The sequence below is a fragment of the Petromyzon marinus genome, chromosome 6, assembly GCF_048934315.1.
Source record: "Petromyzon marinus isolate PM22_M1 ecotype Great Lakes invasive population chromosome 6, UKy_Petmar_22M1.pri1.0, whole genome shotgun sequence".
NCBI lineage: Eukaryota > Metazoa > Chordata > Hyperoartia > Petromyzontiformes > Petromyzontidae > Petromyzon > Petromyzon marinus.
Window position 1 is genome coordinate 16,864,962 of NC_133672.1, and position 22,044 is coordinate 16,887,005.

The 22,044-nt window shown below is 51.6% G+C and overlaps 1 protein-coding gene across 1 annotated transcript; it reads left to right on the forward strand.

Annotated features, from left to right (window-relative positions):
• Positions 1 to 16,034, forward strand: TGFB2 (transforming growth factor beta 2). Its single transcript, XM_032947661.2, has 8 exons — positions 1 to 782; positions 5,400 to 5,486; positions 6,574 to 6,737; positions 7,498 to 7,630; positions 7,804 to 7,914; positions 8,549 to 8,711; positions 10,451 to 10,604; positions 12,521 to 16,034. Exons 1-8 carry the CDS (start codon positions 422 to 424, stop codon positions 12,677 to 12,679), a joined length of 1,332 nt encoding a protein of 443 aa, XP_032803552.1. The 5' UTR covers positions 1 to 421; the 3' UTR covers positions 12,680 to 16,034.
• Positions 16,035 to 22,044: the final 6,010 nt, after the last annotated feature.

The following is a 22,044-nucleotide window of genomic DNA, read 5'->3' on the forward strand; positions in this document are numbered from 1 at the left end:
GCGGTACGCGTTGCTCATTGCCTGCAGCGGCAGCAGCAGGGATATGTGACGAGGAGGACGAGGGTGACAGTGGTGACGAGGAGGAGGAGGAGGAGGTTGTACAAGGAGTAGAACGAGGAGGAAGGACTGAGAGACGGAGGAATGCGCGCCAACCCGTCGCCGTCTCTCCCCACGGCCCCGGCTCGAGTTGGCCGCCCCGGCCCCCGGAGTGACTCTGCGTGGGGCGTCCCCCGCCATGCGACCCCGCGCGGAGGAGAGAGGGCCCCCGCGCCCTGCGCCTAGAGCCCGCGCCGTGCCCTCTGCGCGTCTTCACGGGCCACGGGGCCGCCCCTAAGGCGCCGCGCTCCACGTCCCCACATCCCACCGAGCACCAAGCGAGCGTCTCCTACCTCCACCACCGCCACCCCTGCCAGCCGGGGCCATGCTGGTTCGCGTCCTGGCCGTGATGGTGGTGGCGCTGGGTTGCGCCCTGCAGGGGCTGTGCGCCTCCTCCTCCTCCACGTGCGCCTCCATGGACATGGACGTGCTGAAGCGGAGGCGCATCGAGGCGGTGCGCGGACAGATCCTGAGCAAGCTGAAGCTCACCAGCCCGCCCCAGCAGGAGCTCGGGCCGGGCGAGGTGCCCCAGCAGGTGCTGGCGCTGTTCAACAGCACGCGGGACCTGCTGCTCCAGCAGCAGCAGCAGCAGGAGGCGGCGTGCGAGCGCGAGTCGCAAGAGGAGGGCTACTACGGCAAGGAGGTGCACAAGCTCGACATGATGCCCCTGTACGCGCCCGCCGACAGTAAGGGGCTCCCCGCGCCCAGCGCCGCTGCTGGTGCCGCTGCCGCTACCTCTACCTCGTGTGTGTGCGTGTTCACCTGTGCGTGTGCGTGTTCACCTGTGTGTGCACCTGCTACCTGTGTCTACGTGTACGTGTTTACCTGTGTGGGCGCCTGCTACCTGTGCCTACGTGTTCACCTGTGTGTGCGCCTGCTACCTGTGTCTACGTGTTCACCTGTGTGTGCGTGTTCACCTGTGTGTGCGCCTGCTACCTGTGTCTACGTGTTCACCTGTGTGTGCGCCTGCTACCTGTGTCTACGTGTTCACCTGTGTGTGCGTGTTCACCTGTGTGCGCGCCTGCTACCTGTGTCTACGTGTACGTGTTCACCTGTGTGCGCGCCTGCTATCTGTGTCTACGTGTTCACCTGTGTCTACGTGTTCACCTGTCTGTACGTGTTCACCTGTGTGTGCGCCTGCTACCTGTGTCTACGTCTACGTGTTCACCTGTGTGTGCGCCTGCTATCTGTGTCTACGTGTTCACCTGTGTGTGCGCCTGCTATCTGTGTCTACGTGTTCACCTGTGTGTGCGTGTTCACCTGTGTGTGCGCCTGCAACCTGTGTCTACGTGTTCACCTTCTGTACGTGTTCACCTGTGTGTGCGCCTGCTACCAGTGTCTACGTGTACATGTTCACCTGTGTGCGCGCCTGCTATCTGTCTACGTGTTCATCTGTGTGTGCGCCTGCTATCTGTGTCTACGTGTTCACCTGTGTGCTTCTGCTACCTGTGTCTACGTGTACGTGTTCACCTGTGTCTATATGTTCACTTTTGTGTGCGCCTGCTATCTGTGTCTACGTGTTCACCTGTGTGTGCGCCTGCTGACTGTGTCTACGTGTTCACCTGTGTGTGCGCCTGCTACCTGTGTCTACGTGTACGTGTTCACCTGTGTCTACGTGTTCACCTGTGTGTGCGCCTGCTACCTGTGTCTACGTGTTCACCTGTGTGTGCGCCTGCTACCTGTGTCTACGTGTTCACCTGTGTGTGCACCTGCTACCTATATATCTACGTGTACGTGCTCACCTGTGTTATATGTATGCACCTACTTGTGTTACCTGTGCATGTGTTCCCGGTGTGTGCCTATCAGTCTCGACCTGTTTACCTATGAACGTGTGTGCCTCTGTGTTCATCTGTGTGTGCCTACCTGGCCAACTCGGCCTCAAATGAGTACCTGGTGTGGTGTGTGGGGAGGCAAAGGCGGCCGGGCGTGGTGCTGGTCACCCACCCCCTCACCCCCTCCGTGTGCTATCCTGGCCTGATAATTGCAGGTGTCCTCTAACAGCACTTGTTAGGCCTATACGGGGGGGGATCTTTTTATTTGTCTTTTGCCTACGTGTGTCTGTGCACAGTGTATGTGTTTACCAGTGGTTAGCTCTGTGCTCACCTGTTTACCTACCTGTGTTTACCTGGGTGTCTCTGTGTCTATACCTGCGTATCAAGTGCCGCATCCAGATCACCGTTTTTGGAGGAGGGAAACTTTCCCACCAAGAGTTCTACGTTGGAAATGTATTTACCTAACTTCCTAACTTATAGAACATACGGTACATCATTACAAACAGGGAGGTCGCAAGTGTTGTGTATTTGCATGACCGATCACCGCACGAGAAAGAAAACCGGTTAAGCCCGGTTACCGGTTTGCAGGACATACAGACGCGTGTCTATCAATAAACACGGAATTTGTAACTGAGAAGCGACGGGAGCTACCGCTATGTCCACAGCATTGACCTGAACGCCCCAGTTGGTGGAGGGGCTGGGGCAAAGTGCGGGTACGGGCACCTCTTCCAAGACGTCTGATCGGTGTGGAAGAGCAGGCCAAGTACCCACCATCGCTCCCCTCCAGCAGTGGCTTGAGCGAGACATTTGCAGGGCTGCACCTTTTTAACTTGCAACCGAGAAATGAGGGAAATTTACCGCGTGCGGAGGTGACCTTGGGCCGCCGCGACATTTGTAGGTGCACGCGTGCCAATCTGTGCATCGGTGAATTAAAACTCCGCTGGAAACCATTACCACCCCTTTCTGACTTTCAATTATCATCAGGAGCTCAACGGCCGTCTAAACATTTCTGCGGACACAACTGCACCACCCCCCCCCCCCCAAAGCTCTCTCCTCCCACCGCTGGATTCACCGACCGCTGACTTGATACGGCTCTTCCCGGCCTCTGTGTGTGCGCCCGGTGTTCAATTCCCGGCCACCGCCAACACTGCTGGAGACGCACGCAGCCGGACGTGCTTCTGGCCACACCACTTGGTCGAATCAATTAAAAAAAAGCACGTGCTTGTCAACAGCACTCTGTGGGTATACGGGGGGAGGGAGTCTTTTGTTTATCCGTGTCCGTGTATATATCTGTCTTGTGGCCCTTATTGTGTCTGCCCATGCCCCCTGTCTGTGGGTCTGTGTGCATCATCCAACAGCCACCTACCTGTACATAGGCCTCCATCACATTGCCTTGTCTATTGTGCACTAAACATTGCTGAACCTCCTCGTGGCCTCGGCCCACAGAACTTGTCCCACATGATCTCACACGCATTGGTTGCTATTTGTGATGGAATTAGAGGTGTGTGTGTGTGTGTGCATGGTATCTGGTGTGTGTGGAGCGGTAGCGCACTGCGCTACAAACCCGGTGATCACAGTTCGATTCCCGCTCGTGGTCAACATCGGTAAATAATATCTGAACCGGTCCTGGGCCTCCCCTAGGTCGACTCAGACTCAAATGAGTAACGAGTGCGGTGTGTAAATATTGCCACTGAGTGCTGACCACCCACCCCCTCTTGTGCCGTGCCGGGCTTCATAGGTGCTCGCTAACAGCACTTGCCCCAACAGTCTGTCAAGGCTATACGGGGGGAGGGGGGGGTCTTTGGTGTCTGGTGTTAGGAGTGGTACAGTCCAGTGCAATGAACTACGGTTCTATTGGCCAGGCTGGGGGGGAGTGGGGAGAGTTCTGATGATGTTAGATTTGAGGCTTGCGGCTCAGGGACTGTAGCAGTGGTATCGCTACCAGCACTCGCGCTTTGTAGCAGCAGGAGTTTGAGCAACAGTTGTGCCAACGACGCCGGCGGCGGTAGCAGTGGTAGAAGACATTCTTTGGCAGTAGGAGCCATGCACAAGCGGCTTCTTTGACAGCGTGAAGAGTTTAACGAGCTCCTCTCCGACATACTTCATAACCTTGAGCGTTTTGGTGATAAGACCGTAACATCTGCACTGGAATTGTTTTTTTTATTGTTACTCTATTAACTCAAGGTTAACATACAAAAACCACAGCTTCCAGTGTCATGTGTGTGGTTTTTAAACGCTTATTACTGCTGCATCGTTAACAACGTGAATGTAGCCGCGGCGCTTCGGGGCTCCAGGTTGGCGTTTTCCATCTGCGAATATTCTTCCCGCAGGCAGGTTGAGGGGAGTGGAGCATGTGCCTAGCAGCAGCTGGCGGGATCGTGCAGCCGTGGATCTCTGTCCAGTGTGTTCCCCATGTCTCCACGCTCTGTGCCGCCAGCCTCTTGAGCCCGTGTGTCCCCGTGCTCCACGGGAGAGCCCTGCGTGTACCCGCGCTGGGCAGCAACCTCCTCCCGACTGCCTCGTGACGCAACCAGACCGAGAGCACGTTCTCCTGTCGGCGGCGCTCACACTTGGCGTAGTGTGTGGGGGGAGTTTTTTTTTTTCCACGAGGGTCCTGGAGCAATCGTTTAATTGCAGTGTCAGAAATGTGTTGAAGGTCTCCTTCTGTGCCGTACGTGTAGGCTGTGCTGCTACACTGGCCGTGTGTTTTCGCACCATGCGCCCTCCTTGGCGCGATCCGTGGCAGTGCGTCACGGAGGTTCCATCCCAGCCTGACCCCCCCCCCCCCCCCATGTCTTGCATCCAAGGACCACCACCCCCCTACCGCCCCACTTAGCTCGGGCCCTGATCTGGACCACACTTTCGTCTGAAAGGGCCATCCCTGCTCTGCCCTGACCTCTGCCCCAGCATTCGCTTTGGGCATTATACACGTGCTATTGCACCACATCTGTGTCTGCATGTGTGTGGGATCCTCGGTGCAGCCTACCGTGTGACCGCGCCATACATTCTTCACGTGGAGTTATGTTTGTTCCCACGAGGTCCTGAATAATCCACAGCACAGATTCACCAATTCCTGTGTATGGCCAGGAACCATATTTCCAACATCATCTTCATTACCATCATCTCCACATAATAAGAGCCATCTGAATGAAAGTGCAATAATAATATTTCCGTCATCCAGGAAACCCTCAAAGCATTGCGACTCTTTTTCATGAGGGTTCTGCATGAGGATATTCGGGCAATTCCATGAAGGATTGTTGGAAGGGTGCCCCTTGCATAGATTACCACAACAACTAAAATAGTAAAATAACAGGGTCAAGTCACTATGGTTGTGCTTGGGGCTTAACATCTCACCGATTCCTTTCTGGGTCACTTGTATACTGGAGTACGCATGTGACTAAGAGCCGCAGCTGTATCAAGAGGAACGATGGATGTTGTGTTCCCCTGGGTGTGTGACATTACCATCGCATCGTGGTGAATGGCTGGTTCCCTCTCGTGTGTGTGTGTGCGCGCGTGCGCTCTTGAGCGAAGGTTGTAAATGCGGAGGTGGAGGATTCCACGATGAGGTCGGCCACTGCTCTCAAGCCACGTTCAGCAAAGGCATCCCCAGAGGGAAAGGTGCGAGCGCTGTCCCCGTCACTGTGCATTGTGTGACATAAACCACATTCAAGCCCTGTGGAATCTGTACATGATGCGTCGGTTACATGACCCAGCAGGTAGCGTTGCGATTGAATTCACAGCCCTTTGTCAATTTACTACTAGATGAAGGCCTCCTGATGTTGTGTCGATCATGTGGTTGTTTGACCATACTTCACCACCCTGGTCGGTGTGGGTTTGTGAGGATGAGTACTGGGGGAAGGCTGGACTGGTTAAACATTCTGCTCGCCGCTAATGTCAGGCGTGGCCAGGAATTGAACTCGGTTGACACAGTGGAGTGGTAACTCTACCCATGCACCACATATAAAAATGTAAGGGGTCATTTACTTTTTGACATTGTAAAATGACTTGCAGTTACATTTAATTGCATTTACTTATTGGTTATTTTGGTAAAGTCACGTCGAAAGAAAATAAATTAAATAATAGAATACGACGTTTCGATTGCAACACGAGTAATCGTCATCAGGGAGAAAATAAGCCTAGTGAACTTAGAAACACAATGCAATCCAACACAGAGTCAGCTAACACAATAGTCAGCACCTTGCCCGGTTGATTACGTTCTTCCAAAGATTGCTAAATTTGAGAGAGAGAGAGACAAAACACAGACACGGGGACACACAGACAGACACACAAGCAGAGAGAGACAACACAGAGATACACAGAGAGAGACACGCAACATAGACACACAGAGACTGTGTGTCTCTCTCTGCTTGTGTGTCTGTCTGTGTGTCTCCGTGTCTGTGTTTTGTCTCTCTCTCAAGTTTAGCAATCCTTGGAAGAACGTAATCAACCAGGTAAGGTGCTGCCTGTTGTGTTAGCCGACTCTCTGTGTTGGATTGCATTGTGTTTCTAAGTTCACTAGGTTTGTTTTCTACCTGATGACGATTGCTTGTGTTGCAATCGAAACGTCGTATTCTATTATTTATTTTATTTTATTTCTACGTGACTTTACCGAAAGAACCTGCAGTCACGAAAACTTCAAATCAAGTTTAATTGCATTTGCTCTTGGTAACTGTGGTTTTTTTTGTGTCATCTTTTGTTCGTGCAGATAAAGCACCACAAATTAGCCACAACAACTACTTCAGAATTTTCAAATTCAACCTCTCTCTGTTCAACAAGAACGCGAGCAACCTGGTGAAGGCGGAGCTGCGGGTGCAACGCCTCCCAAACCCGGCCGCCAAGCTCATTGAGCAGCGTATAGAGCTCTACCAGGCAAGGCCACGTGTCCTCACCTCAAACACATCATAAACACACACTATGCGCCCCCTCCCCCGCCCACAAAGAGGATATTTCACGCATGCCCCAGACAGATGCATCGTGTGGCCCCCCCAAAGACACTTCCTGTGCCCCTTGTGACCACATCACGTACCCTCATCTCAGATCACGAACGCATCGCACGCTCCCCATAAACCCATCACGAACGCATCCCCCCCCCCCCCGCCACTAGACACGTCACATGCGCCCATGGACCTGTCGCATCGAACGCCATTTAAAATGGCTCTTGGAGTGGTTGTATTAATTTACTTTTGGGGCCGTCCATAAATGACGTCACGCACCCAGGGGGGGGAGGAGTCAGACATTTGTGACGATGTGTGACGAGGGGGGGGGGGTTGAGAAATGTGACGTCACATCAAAATGCGCAACTTTAAATAAACATAGAATTGTTATAACAACACTAATTGTTATAACAACACTCGTACAACATCAGAGTGCAGCGCCACATTAAATACGCACGACAATGACAATAGTTTAAAGCGATTTGAAGCATGTTTTATTTTCAAAATAGAAATATGTTTTTTTGGGGGGAGGGGGGCAGAGCTTTGTGACGTCATATTTCAGGGGGGGGGGGGGTCTGACTTTTTGTGACGCCGTGTGACGAGGGGGAGGGTCAAAAATCGTCCAAAATCTCGTGACGTCATTTATGGACGGCCCCTTTATTTGAATCGCCCCCTCCCCCCCCCCCCCATTTCAGATCTTGAAGTCCAAAGACCCATGGGCTCCGTCCCAGAGGTACATCACGAGCCGCGTCGTGCGGCCCCGCGCCGAGGCCGAGTGGCTGTCCTTCGACGTCACGGACACCGTCGGGGAGTGGCTGCGCCGCCGCGGTTCGTGCCGCTCCACCAGCCGCTCGGCGACCCCCACCCCCAGCCCCCCACCCACCCCGCGTCGTCATCGCCGATGATGCCGCCGAAAAAAAAATGTTTTTTTATCGTGAGACTTTTTTTTGCGACCGCGAGTGTCCGTTTTAAAGGCGGCCGCGTGCGTTTTCCATTTGCAGACAACAACTTCGGGTTTAAAATCAGCGTCCACTGCCCATGCTGCACCTTTGTCACGTCAAACAACAACATCATCCCAAACCGCAGCGAGGAGCTGGCAGCGAGGTTTGCAGGTACAACGCTGTGCTCCTCTTTAAGCCTCTCCTCGTCTCTGTGTGTGTGTGTACGCGCGTTTGCGTGCTGTTCGTACGTATGCGCGTTGCGCCCTGTGCCGCATTATGCCCGTAGCTTTTGCGTGAACGTGACGAATGAAGACGCTCGTGCGCCGTGTCTCCTTAGCGCGTATCCGCTGGGGGTACCACGGACTCGCCCTCTGTGCCATGCAGCGGTATAAATCTTTGCTTTAACAAATGCTGCACGTGCAGTCCTCTCTGCCGGAGTGTGCGTGGCATGCTCGTCAGCATCGTACACGTCGGCATCATACTCATCAGCTGTGGTGGTCAAGCGCAGCTTCTCTGTAGATGCTTATCACCTCTGCTTTAATCGTGCCTATATGCCCAGTCATCCAATCTTTCCTTTCAAGGATCCAGCCTCCCCCCCCACCCCCCCATTTTTGACCTGCGCTACGTATTTGCGACCTCTACGATAAAAGCAAGTTGCCAGCACCTCGGTGTAACGTTTAGACTATTTCTGCGCCTCGGGCAGCTTTCACAGGCTCGAGGACTGACGGTTTGCCGGACTGTGCGCGCGCGCGCAAGGCCGCATCGCGTCGCCGAAGGTGCACTCGATCTGTGCTTGCGTGTGCAGGAGTGGACGCCGAAGTGCACAAGCGCGACAAAGCCAGGAAGTCTGCACAGGGACAGAGTCCCCACCTGCTGCTCATGCTGCTGCCGAGCAATCGCCTGGACACGCAGTCGTCCGCGCATGGCGCGCGGCGAAAGCGAGACCTCGACGCCGCCTACTGCTTCAGGTTCGTCAAGTCCAACGCCGGCGCTGTCTCAGCCATGTGGACGTCTTAGCGCCTGGTTTTTTTTTATCTTATTGCCAGAAAGGGTTAAACCCATTGTTTTGTTTTGTCATGATTTTTATGGTGGCTAAGAGGTCCCATAGATATGGTATCTTCCCTTACAACACTCGCCACTTATCCTCACACTAAACCCTCAGCTGCATCGTAAACTTCACCCCTTATTGCTCACCTTTACTCTCAGCCCCAGCAGCGTCGTGCACCCACTCCTCAGACTCGCCCCCACATCAATCCCCCCGCAGCATCGTGCTCCCACTCCTCACCACTCGCCCATTACACGAAATCCCAGCGGTATCATAAACCCACCACTCACCCCCCCCACACCAAACCCCTGCAGCATCAAGAGCCCACCCCACACCACTCGCCCATCGCACCGAAAGCCCAGCAGGAGCAGCACGCGCCCAACACTTTCCACGCGTCCGCCAGTTCCCCCGCGCTGCACAAACGCGTGCCTCGTCGGATTGACCGTCCAACCAAAATCTGCAGCACAGTGGGGGCCTTTGTGCGATTGCAAATGTGCTGGGCACGGGGACAATCTGGTGCTTGTTGGTTTATTCTGCTCCGTGGCGGTGTTGACGGTTGCTAGCGTGGGCAGAGCTAATGGCACATCTTTGAAAGTAAATGGCGGAATTTGTCACCAATTACACGGCTCACAAATGTTTGTTTAAGAAAACACAGCAGTAAAACGATGCCTGTTTTACCCGATTGATTCTCCTTATGTAATTTCATTAATGTACAAACGTGTCCGCCAGTTTTCCCGCACTCGCCAAATTAGCATTTCCATTCGAGCCAAAATGCCCTCGGCTTAACGTGCACACACGCGTCCATCATACTCCCTTGCTCCCGGTACGTCGGCTGATTTCCTGCGGTAGAAACAACTGCACCCATTGTGGGCAGTAAAAAAAATGGACATCGTCGAGGAAGACGCGGATGAGAGTGGTTTCCCCAAGTTGAAAACGAACCACCCCCCCCCCTGCATTTACATTTGTACACCTTCCCTTACCCCTGCAAACCCTGAGACGTCATGCGTTTAATATCCCACATTTCCAAATCCCAGATTTTAGAATCACAGATCACCACCCACAGATGACCTCATAGCCCCTTCCGGCCTGGCTTTTTCTCAGCCTGGTATCTGCTCAGCCATGGGGGACCTGCGGTGTTTACATTGCACGTGCATGACATCATGCTGGTTCCCCAGCCCGGCTTCATCTGGCTTGGTGGGGTAGCCTTCCGACCGCTTAGCTGGAAAATATAACAGCAGAACAATAGTCACTGTGTCCTGTGCGTCAAACTAAGTAATAATGTCCATATGCTAGATGTACGTGCACGCAGTGGAGTTTACTCGCAGTGTCGAGCACTGTAACAAAAAACAACACACGGCATCAGGTCACACTGGCGTAGGTGCTGTATTTGCAAAAACAAACACGGGCTGATTAAAAGCACACACGGGAAAGAGCTCTTGTATCCAAGCAATTTGCGTTCATCAGCAATTGCATACATTTTCCGAATTAAGGATGCTTTCCCTTCGCAATAAGCAAAAGAACACATTGATATCTCGGGAGGAATTGGGGCATTTCGCCTTCATCTGTGCAAGGCGTTGGCAATTACTGGTGTCCACATCGCCGGGTCTGAAGCATTCCCGAGCTCGGAAGGCAAGAGTTTTTTTTTGTTTTTTTCCTCGGCAGGAACGTGGAGGATAACTGCTGCCTCCGCCACCTCTACATAAACTTCCGTAAGGACCTGGGATGGAACTGGATCCACGAGCCCCAGGGTTACCATGCCAACTTCTGTGCGGGGCCCTGCCCATACATGTGGAGCATGAACACGCAGCACAGCACTGTGAGTGGCCCCTGCTCCCCTGCCCGTTGGTGACTCCCTCCAAAAATGAAACCCCCCCCCTCCTTTCCGTTCCGAGGGTGGGTGGGTGTCCCGTTCCCGTTCGCCGCTGAATTTCGGAACGCGCAAACGGCTCGGTTTTAATTTTATTTAGAGAGGCGTAGCAGTGCCATTGTTTTTTTAAAGACATTGTACTCACTGCAGAGAACTATAGCGACACGACCGCACTCTATGATCGCTGCCATCAAGCTGTGCCACACCCCCTCCTCCCGCATGGCACCGTCGGAGCCTCGGTACCGATAAAGTTTTTTTTATTTTATTTTTTCTTCCAGTCTCGTTTTGATGTTGTACATGTACACCATTGGAACGGGACAGGGTTAATATGAGGCTTAGATGAAGCGAAGCAACGTTAAGGAATGGTGGTGCGAGGGGTGGAGGGGAGGGGGTGGAGGGGGGGTGTTTTACAAAATGTACAGAATTGCTTAAATTGGTATTGGAAAAAACATTCCCATGCTGAACTCTCAAAATGGGAAGTTTGTGACTCAGCAAGGCCTTGCTGAATAAATAAATTACATGAATTATTATCCGTCATGCAAGTTGACGAGTGCTTGTAAGCACTTAGCGGGAAGCTTTTCTTAATGGTCTGACTGAAAAAGTCTGCCAAAAGACTAAGGCCATTTTTGAAGGTCTCCGGTTATATACACAATACTCCCTTGTTATTCACGAACTTGCTGGCTGCGATTTTGGCTCTCCGCGAATCGCATCTGCAACTCTTCATGACTGCATCGAGAGAGAAAGTGATGAGAGAGAGATATATCTTCTCGAAGCTTTAAAAGCATCTGCGGACGTTGCGTGTACGATATTCGTAGGCCAATATCATTATACGTGGAATGTGATATTCACGAACATCTACGGAACATATCACTCGCGAAGAACGAGGGAACGCTTTACTCATCGTCAAGTACATCGGGCATTTAATTTCATTTTAAGAGAAAATACCGTTATATTTATGCCTCCTTCCCCATAATGCACTTCCCCCTGTTTTATACGATGTTTTGAGATGTAGTTTGTGTTGTCGATTTCTCTATGAATCCAATGATCCATTCCATATGACAGCCGCATCTGCTTCATTCTGCACAGCTCAGAATGTTTGCACGCCATTCCTCCTTCATTGTCAACTGATTTGTCTCGTTCAATTCACTTTTTGCTTATTTTAAACATACACTACATTGGACGTATGAGCACGGGGGCAGTGATCATCTCCTCCTTACATTCCTGGGCCAGTGGTGCAAATACCACGCTCCTATGGCAGAGGCAAGTCCATCCGGAGGATCACAGTGTTAACCGCGGAGGGATCATGGGTTGAGTGAACCCCTCCCCAAGCATGATTTGAACTCTCAGCTTTACGATTGCGGGTCGCTTGCTCTACCGCTGAGCTGCCTGGCGCAATTAATAAACGGATGGATGAACTAGGAATAGGTTTTACCCTTTTAACTGCCACAAAAACTGACACCTTTATTCAAGGCATCATGTTTGCAATGAGCACAACACAAGCAGTCAAAATGCAAACAAAAAAGACAACTCTGATAATAATATGCACTGTCCTTGAATTTGATTGGTCCACACCCGAGACAGCTTTTCTTAGAGCCTAGTCTCCATTGGTGTTGGACCAGAAGACGCCAAAAGGCGTACAACTCAAAAACAGCGCACTATCAGAGTATTGAGGGCTCGGGGTGAGCATTAACATTATGAGACCTCCTTTGCCAGATGGATGAACTATTCGATTGCGGGCCATTGGCAGAGGTTGTTTTTATACTTTGCGTTGTGGCTGGGTGCTGATACTGTCCCTGTCCATATTCCCTCCCACTCTCCACCGGCCCACGACGTCTCCTGCCCGTGTACCCCCTCACCACCATCAGGTGCTGAGTCTGTACAACACAATCAACCCGGTGGCATCGGTGTCCCCGTGCTGCGTACCCCAGGAGCTGGAGCCGCTCACCATCCTCTACTACGTGGGCAAAACGCCCAAAGTGGAGCAGCTGTCCAACATGGTTGTAAAGTCCTGCAAGTGCAGCTGAGAGGTGCCCCTGGACGCAGCCACGCGGACACGTACGCCCCCCCCCCCCCGGTCGCCCACAAGCTCAGCGCCCGAAAAGCGGGCGACACGTGGAGTCCGGCGCAGACCTGGAATATTTATGAAGCGCAGAATTCACGGGGAACACTTTGCGTGAAGTGAGACGTTCGAAGGAAGAATGGTTTTTGAGAATCGAGGCTTTCTGGACTCGCTCTTCACTTGTCATTTAAGGTTCCTCGTTGGTTAAATTCAACGCCTTTTTTTATTTATTGCTCAAACTTGACAATGTTTTCAAACCCATAGAAGGCACCCAGCCATATACTGTTGCGTTACTGTTTTGCTCTCGAACGCCTGGGTCTTTTTTGGGATGGTGCGTTTGACTTTGATGCTTCAGGATGGTGCGAATCCTCTCGGAGGGAAAACTTAAAGCGGCGATTCGGCAGCCGAGCGGCGTGGAGAGGGGCACCGCGCTTGGCTCTGAGGAGGGCCGTTGTCGACATGAGCGCGCCACGCCAATAGCACGAGCCCAGAATGGACACGGTTGAGTCGCTTGATGTTTTATTGTGTTCAGTTTTGCACTGAAGTCGTACCTCTTCACGAGAGGTCAATTTAGGTGATATGTATACCTTGCCGATCCAAACAATGATATACATCTGTACAAATGCATCACGGAGTGTAAACAAATTCTTAAACTCGAAAATTTGACTCAAAAGAGTCATGAAGTTCTTGCGAATACAGGCATTTTCTACGATACAGGTTCAAAGTTTGACATCACTGTAAATGAAAAGGTTCCTCTAAAAATGCGCTACTCTGTCGGACCGAGCGGAGGGCCGTTCCTACAGTGCCACTTTGGCTTCTGCCTGCTCGTCCGCACGTCGACGCCGCATCATTCATTGCCTGCAAGTGCACTTGCTGTGCCGTCAGCATGGGATGGATTTTTCAATGGACCATTGCCAGTCTTCAGCTCTGTCACCAGTCCATTGAAGTGAGCACATGGGGGGAGGGTAGCTGGTGTTCACGTGACCAATCGGTCCTTTGCAGGCTCCTCGGCTGGCATCCCTGCCAACTTCTGCGCAGCTCACGGATCCTCTCCGAAGATATTAATTCTCGCAACACGTCGCAAATCTGCCTAGATTTTTTTTTTGAAGTCTGAAGCCGTAGTCGTTGTGTAGCTTTTGTTCATCCGCAGGTCTGAACGGCTTGGGGGTCTCATTCTGCTGCCCTCCAAAAGCTTTATTCTGCTTTAGTTTTGCAAATGGGATGTGATTTTAAATTGGAACTCTGATTTTATTTAAGTATTTTTTTTGTATTGAAATTGCAAGATTTCAGCGTTTGCTTTTATAAATGTCGTAAGAGTTGTGGTGTGGGAAGGAAGGACGGAAGGAGGGGGTAGGGGGGGTGAGTGCCATGGAGGGGGATTAATTATACATTTTCTGACACAAAAAGCTTTTTTCTGCTCTGTACTTGTCACTAAATAAAGAACCAAAACAGGACGTGTGTATGTGAACTCTGGTGTGCGTGGAGCCGGCCGTGCAGCTGTCCCGTGCCGGGCGCTGCGTGCTGCCGCTCTCTGGGGACGACCGCCGGCTTCACACATGTGGCTCACGGCCACGTGGCACCTCGCATGCCTTGCCATACGTGCGTGTGAGCGATGGCCTACTATGCGCTCTGCCGAAGTTCACTCGCGTCGTGCCGAAGTTCACTCGTTTCACGCCGAAGTTCACTCGCGTCGTGCCGAAGTTCACCCGCGTCACGTGTGGTGATTGTGAGGAGCGGTGGGGGAGCAGTTGGCGCACTGCGCCACGAATCTGGCCACCCGAGTTCGATTCCTACTCACGGCAAACACCAGTGATGCTAATCTGAACCAGTCCTGGGCCTCGCCTAAGTCGACTCGGTCTCAAATGAGTGCCTTTATAGGTGCTTGCCAATAGCACTTGTCCCAAATGTATGTTAAGACTAGACGGACATCTTTGTATTGTTCATGTTGATTGTGCCAGGTTTGTTACCATCTTTTTTCGTCAAATTTAATGTTGATGATAATGATGCTCATGAAGTCAATGCAACTCAAGTAGCATTATTGGCCTGGCAAGACTCCCAGTCCGTAAATGTCCATTTGTTTCGCTTGATGTGCCTTTCCAATCCAATTGCTGTGGTTTATCTGGCATTGTCTGCTGGTGTTTACTGATTGAAGTTGTGTCTCTACCGGGATTAGGTGCACAACACCATCGGCGACTGTGTTTTGTGCTGAGTGACAATTTTGCAGTGGTAATATGTTTAAGATGATGAGAATGGTACAAGTTAAGATAATTAATCGGTTCACAAAAGGACACTGAGCAACTGAGTCAGCTGTTGGTGTGAGCTTGGATTGCAGGGAATATTGGTTATGATAATACTGGCTATGAGAATCCTGGCTATGGGAATCCTAGCTGTGGGAATACTGGCTATGAGAATCCTGGCTAAGGAAATCATGCCTATGGGAATCCTAGCTGTGGGAATATTGGCTATGAGAATACTGGCAATGGGAATCCTCGCTATGGGAATTCCCCCACCCCTTGTCAGCTCCACCCCGTGTAGCTCCTTGAGCTCCAATCGATGCTGTGATTGAGGCTCCCACATCGGGAGCGACTCGGGGTCACGTGAAGAGGACGCTGTGGCCACGCTGGAACCACGCCGTCGTCACCCAGACGGGCTTCACCTGAACTCCGAACTGTGGAAACCTAATGGTGTTTACGGAAGTTCTGATACCCAAAGAACCCACAACCAGGGACGAAACAGCTGCCCGAGCCGTGTGTGCCAAAAACCACAACCACTTCTGATAACTTGTGTTTATTTTGCGTCTATATAAACACTGGCTATACGAGTGTTGTGCTATGCTAGTGTATGCGTATATAGTGTACTGAACGCCGCATGTGCACTATATATGAATAAGTGGATCGCACTGTGATCTAGGATGGCGCGTGGGTGAGTGCGTGGGCAGGGTGGAGTTGCTCGCCAGGGGTTGTTATGTTGCCGTACGTTGAACTTCTTTCGCACCGTACGTAGCCAACCTCGCTGATCGGGATGGCGGGGCTTGAGCGCCGGGGTGGCTGCGCTCGGTCGGATATCCGAGCAGCCGTCACGTAAAGGCACACGCGCGGGACATTCGATGCCAACTTGAACGCTCTTGGGAAATCTGTGACGTGCCCCCGAGTTTTACGACGCTTTTTGGAATATCTCATGCAGAGGCTCCCGTGGTGTGCTGTCATTCCGAGAAATGTCGTTCCACCAGACGTTTAGGTCGTATGACCATCTGATAGTTGTACATGCGAGTCGCATGCATGAGCTCAGATCAAATAAACTAAGCAATACTTTTCCTAAAATCATGCGCTGTCATTGATTCATCTGAAAATACAGTGTTGCACTGGTACATGCTTTCAAAGTGCAACGTGTGGGATTTTAAGCTATCTGTGGTCACTTTGCTAGCTTGGTCAGACTGACGGTACAATACACAGCGGTAGCATGCCACCATACAAATATTTAGTTCGGGTGATTGTAATGTGCCACGTGGATCCTTCTCAACAATACAACTGCCTCCCGTTCCCCCAGGGAACTGGACTTTAAGGAACCAAGAGGGCAAACGACTAGAGTCACACTCCATTCAGTCACAGTGAGACACGTGCGTGTGTGCGTGTGTGTGTCACCGAATGGTGTACCTGGGCAGAGCAGGCCTATCGTTTGTCTTTCCAGGAACGGCATTCTGTGAACCCTCCTTTGAGCTGGTCGAGCTCCTGGGTTGCGAGCGCAGTGGCGCTTCTCGCTTGTGCGAGGATCCCACGGCGTATTAAGAACTACGTTGAACTTTTTTTTTCCCCGCACCGTTCGTGGAGGAGCCAGCGCCGTGTCGGCCCTCGCGCAGGGTCAGCCCCGCGCGAGTGCCAATTGCACAGTGGCCCTTTACGAATTTAATTAAAAACGCCCTGGCTTCGCGCGCATGCCGTTACACGTGTCAAATACTTGAGCGTGACCCGTGCTCCTACAATAGGAGCACACACGTGGTCCACACTGCCAATGCACAGTACATCCAGGTGAGATTGAGACCTCACCTCCCCCGCGGAGAGAATCCAAGTGAGGCCACACCCCAGCAGTGCTGGAGCCGAGCCACGGGCAGCTGCACCGGCGCTGTGGAACGGGGACCTCTGATGGCTGTGAGCTGGGGTTTCATGCCACGTGCCAGAATTTGCAATGGATTTGTGCAAACAAGGTTTTACCCCCTCTTTTTTCTCCGCCTGATGAAGGCCGCTTGTGTTGCGATCGAAACGTCGTGGTTTTTTTGCTTTAATTATTTCAAATTTATTTATTTATTTTTATTTTTCATGTACGTGACTTTCCAGTGTCTGACAGCACAAGCGAGAGAGCAAGGCGGGCCAGATGAGTGACTTGTGGAATAAGAGGTTCACAAAGAAGCGTGGCAGGAGTGGCAAATAACAACATGACACTGCACACTTCTCTCCAGAAACCCATTCCGAGAAAATTTTGTTTTCATGCTTCCCACGTCTGGAAAATTCCAGCAGCTGTGCTCGCGAGTTACAACTTGGAGACGTCCTGCAAGAATATCATTATGAACGTTGCTCATTTCCTGCTCAACGTGTTTCACCCACTAATGTGGCTTTGGTGTCGCTTGCAAGCCTCCAGCATAGACCTGGCCCCGCGCCAGCTGTATCTGGTCTCTTCAGGAGCCATCGTGCACGAGTAACTTCTCGTATGCAGTTGATGGCATCCACGAAGGCGGCGACGGTGTTTGGCTCTTTGCTCTCCTGTGGTTTGGCAACAAGAGTGAAAGGGAAATGGCGGAGTGTAGTCAAGGCGCAGTGAATATTCACTTTAACCCGGCGTCTTTATAAAGGGGGGGGGGGGGGGTGGGGGTGGCAATGACTGTAGGGCAGTATCGACAGGGCCACCTTTACCTCCGGTCGAGCACGTTGCGTCCTCGTGCTATTTTTACTCGATCTCTTCGTACCGCCCGAGGCCCAAGAATGCGTGTTTATTTCAAGTGGAAGTGAAAACATATGCTGCCAGGGGTACAGCGATGGGACAACTGCCCCCCCCACTCACCCTGCGTCAAGCCCCCATGCCTCCTCCTAACACTGAGTGGCAGTCAAGAGGACAACCTCGTGTGATAAAGGAGCAGCACGAAGGTGCTCAGGTTCCATAACGCGACGAAAATCCAAGTTTGGCGCGTGAATGGAAAGGAATGTATTGCAACACAATGCATGTAAATGAATGTAAGGCTTTCATTGTGACAGACGTGTGATATCAAGTTCCACACAAGGAAGCTTTGCCATGCCAAGGGTGTGTGCAGCTGTCTTTGCCAGAGCTGCTGCCTGCCCCTTGCCCGCCCTCCATTCGAGGCCCTCGAATGTACCGTGTGCACGTTGAACTTCTTTCGCACCGTACGTAGCCAACCGCGCTAATCGGAGGTGCGGGCGAAGGACGACAAGCACAAAAAAGCAGTTCTAAAGAATTGAGTTTTCAATCTGGATTTAAAAGTGCATATAGCTATCCAGTGGCTTCCTAATATCGGAAGAGCGTTCCAGACGTCCGCATGAGCGCACATGAAAGCGCCGCGCGATTGCAGTGACCGTGCTCACCACCGCGCAGACGGACGGTGCCTGCATCAGGATGATCCACGTGACTCTACCAATGTAAAGTCCTCGCCTTGTCAGCCTGTGGTTCTCACTGCTGGATTGGTGACTGTGCCGCACTGATGAGCCCTAATATTGGCGAAAGCGGTCGACCGTTGTCTGACTCACTGCTGCCTGTCAGTCAGACACAGTGACTCAAATTATTATTGTTTTGCACACCGCGTTGGTGTACAGTGCTTTTTCAATAATATTTTGCTGTTTTTTTTTTTCCTGGATTTTCTGTTTGCACAGTCACAGAGTCACTTTAAGATGTTTTCTTGTTAATGTTTTTTTTGTTTGTTGCGGTTGCACCCGATTCAAGAGCCGAATGGCTCACAGGGCTATACCAAATAAATTAAACTGAAACTGATCGTGACCTAAGACAAGAGGACCACAATGCACTTATTCAGAAACTGCTGATGCTTCATGCTGCGTAGCTTCAGCGCTCCTGGTTCTCGTTGCACCGTGCCGAAGTGATCCGGTGTTGCTGTGCGTCCTCGAGTTGCTGTGATGGGGCATGGGGCAACTCTGGTCGAGTGACCATCTGCGTCGTCGATTGCTCATCCTCGCAGACCCACGAGCGGTGCCGGATTATCCGAGTAGCAAAAGTAGCTACATATGCTGCGGGCCCCGCACTTTCAAGGACCAACGCGCCAGCTTAATCCGGCACTGCCCACGAGGCACACAGCAAAAAGCGCATTGCCGGCCTTAAGCCCCGGTTTCCAAACACGGTGAGTGTTGCCGAAATAATTTCAGGCGGCCCATCCATATCGTGGGCAAAACTTCCCTCCCCGTGCAGAGTGTGAGACGCGAGCCGCTTATTTATAAACCCCACGGTGAGCGGCGGAGACGGCGGCCACTGCGTGGGGAGTAAGGGAGACCCGTGCCGGAGGGGGGGGGGGTAGGCCCGGCGGACGAAGATAAATCCGATCCCTTCGGCGCGGCTGTTGGGGAGGAGGGAGGATGAGGATGAGGAGGAGGAGGGGGGTACAAATAGAAATCGCTAACGACCCAGGGGCAGCTGCGTGTGGCGCGGCTCCTCCGCGGCGTGCACACTCAGCAGCGGTATTTTAACCGCGTGGCTTGTCACTCGTTCGTGCAGCGCGGTGCAAAAGACACCGGCGGCGATGGGCGGGCAGGCGAGCCGGTCGCAAAGACGCAAAAAAATTTATACACGGGGACGTCTCCTTTAGATGGATTGTGAAAGGGGGGGGGGGAAGGTTTGGAGCAAAACACGCGCGCACAAATAATGGCCAAACTGTTTATGCGTGCTGTGACCGCTTTCTGACAGACACTCGCGCGTGTTTGCCTTTACAGAATCCGATGTGGGGTTTTTTTTCAGCGATTTCTTCGATTCACAAAACGAATGCGGTAGCGATGCTGCAGAAGGAATTTCCAACGCTGCGTGTTTGGACGTTTTGATGCGTCCGAAGTAGCATTCAAAACAAACTTCTCATTTTACAGCCACGTGTGGGAGCTGGAGCACTTGAATTTGAAGAGGAAGAGATTTCTCCACAAACAACCAAAACTCGTTCACCAGGGAAATCGAAGTGTCCCACAGCAACATTCCTTTCGTCTGGTGCACATAGAGGGAATTGCAGGCTCTTGATTTCAGCATTTGAAATCGACCCACGATCATCACAAATTGTACAAGAGCCTCCGGAGAATAGCAAGGGGGACTGGAGATGATGAATTGGAGAATAACACGAGTCCGTGGCATCCAGGAGACTGGAACAGCGCACGATGGGGCGAGACATGATTCGCTCACAGATGGACTGTGCCTTTCGTGTTGATCCAGCCTGCAGCTCTGAACAAGAGCCTGCGCCTAGCGACGTGTAACCTTTGTGATGGTGAGAACCGGACCTCGAAGCGACTCCGCACCGCTCCACTTGGGACCATGAAGCCACTAACTCCATGTTGGTTTTGGAGAACATATTTTTTAATGTGGAAAGTTGTCCGTCAGCCGTGGCCATACATGAGTGGAGGATGTTAGATTTACTGCAGTCAGACGTGTCGAGATCTTGCGACGTGACTATACACGAGCACCCCACGGGCCGGCCCCCCGCCCCCTGTGCAACGAAACCGAGGTTGCACCTCGCCGCACACGGAGTGACTTCCACGTGGCAGCCTCAGCTGTAGCAACCCTCGCTTCCTTTCCCAAGGACTGGGGGGGGGGGGGGGGGTCAGGCACGAGGGGCCTGCACGCGCGGCAGGGAGGCCTCTGGATAGGAGAGGCGACCGTGTGGGAACAGAGAGGACCACGCGGTTTAATTTCTCTGTGTGGCGTGAGCGGGGGAGGATCTGCATTGCCCGGCCTTGGCAGGGCAATGCAGCGCGTGTGGCTCCTGAGATGGTGGTACGGGTTGGGGGGGGGGGAGTGCTGGCCCAGGAGACGATGCCTAGCTGCCTGTCATGGTGCTCGTCTTGAACGGCTCTGCCAGGCACAGTCTGTTACACAAACACAAACTCTCCTTACAAACCCCAGTGACAGCCAATGCCTCGCTAAAGTACTTCTCACAAAATCACTGGAAAGCAGCCGCATGGGATAAGTGCAGCGATGTTGCATTGCGGTTTGTGCACTTTCAAACTGTGCGTGAACTTGTTATCGAAACTCTAGTATGTTAAAATAGATTTTAACATCAGTGGTTTATGGACTTCTGGTGACCTCATGTCACGTGTAGTTCTGTTCTCCAAAGCTTTGTCCTCAGTCAAGGAGCTTGGCTCCGCTAAGATCCTTCAGAAGTTACAACCGTTGATGGAGACTTTCGTCTGGAAGACTGCCGCAGCTTCTTGTTACAAGAAAATGAACTCCATTCAGTAGGCATATAACGGCACTCCATTTCATATACTATAAATTAAAAAAGAGATGTTTTCGAATGATCTTAAACAATCTTGAGTGTCGGCAAAAAGCAGCTTGCGGAGCCAATAAAAAAATGGAATGTCGAGTGCAGTGATCACAACCCCAGCTATATTGACTTCCTGAAGATGATCTTTGCCCCCGATTAACCGATCTCACATTGTACGTTTCTCTACGGTAAATACACAGTGTAACTTTTTTCTTTTTTGTTCCTGGGTAGTAAGTGTTATTTCCTAATTGCTTATGCCTCAAATGCAGAGAAAATGGCTATTATTCCCCACAAACTTTGCTTTTGTGACCAGGACAGTGAAATTTTGAAATGTACCTATTTTCCAGAACATTCCAGATAGATTCACTGCTGAGTAAACTTGGATTAACTTCGAGAACATTCTAGAAATTTCCAGTAATATAAATAGTAGTATAAATACAGGGGCCTTAAGCCCACCAGTTCAGTTTAGTTCCAGCTGCCTAAGTGGATACAGATCTGCATTTTTCTGAGATGGCATCTCAAGGTTGCAAGCATCCTGCAGACGCATTTTGCTATGTCTGCGGCCAATTTATGAAGACAAGAGCGAGAAAGTACTCTGTGGAAGAATCTGCTAAGATGTGTGAGGCCTACAAGGCATATTTCGGCATGCCTGTTGGGGATCAAGACAAACCCTGGGCACCTCATTTCACCTGCGAACAATGCAAAAAAATCTGGAAGGTAAGATGGACAATTGTTGCTCAGAATTTTATGTTATAAAATTTGTAAAAAAAATTTAAGCTTGGATTGAAAAAAAATTGTTACAATTTTCAATGTTATTGAAACAATATATCATATATGAAAAATGTTGCGAGAATCTCTTACAC

Coding starts and splice junctions, on each gene's coding strand:
- TGFB2 (XM_032947661.2), top strand. CDS start 422: ATGCTGGTTCGCGTCCTGGCCGTGATGGTGGTGGCGCTGGGTTGCGCC. Junction 783..5,399: donor CCTGTACGCGCCCGCCGACA/GTAAGGGGCTCC, acceptor TCTTGAGCGAAG/GTTGTAAATGCGGAGGTGGA. Junction 7,631..7,803: donor GGAGTGGCTGCGCCGCCGCG/GTTCGTGCCGCT, acceptor TTCCATTTGCAG/ACAACAACTTCGGGTTTAAA.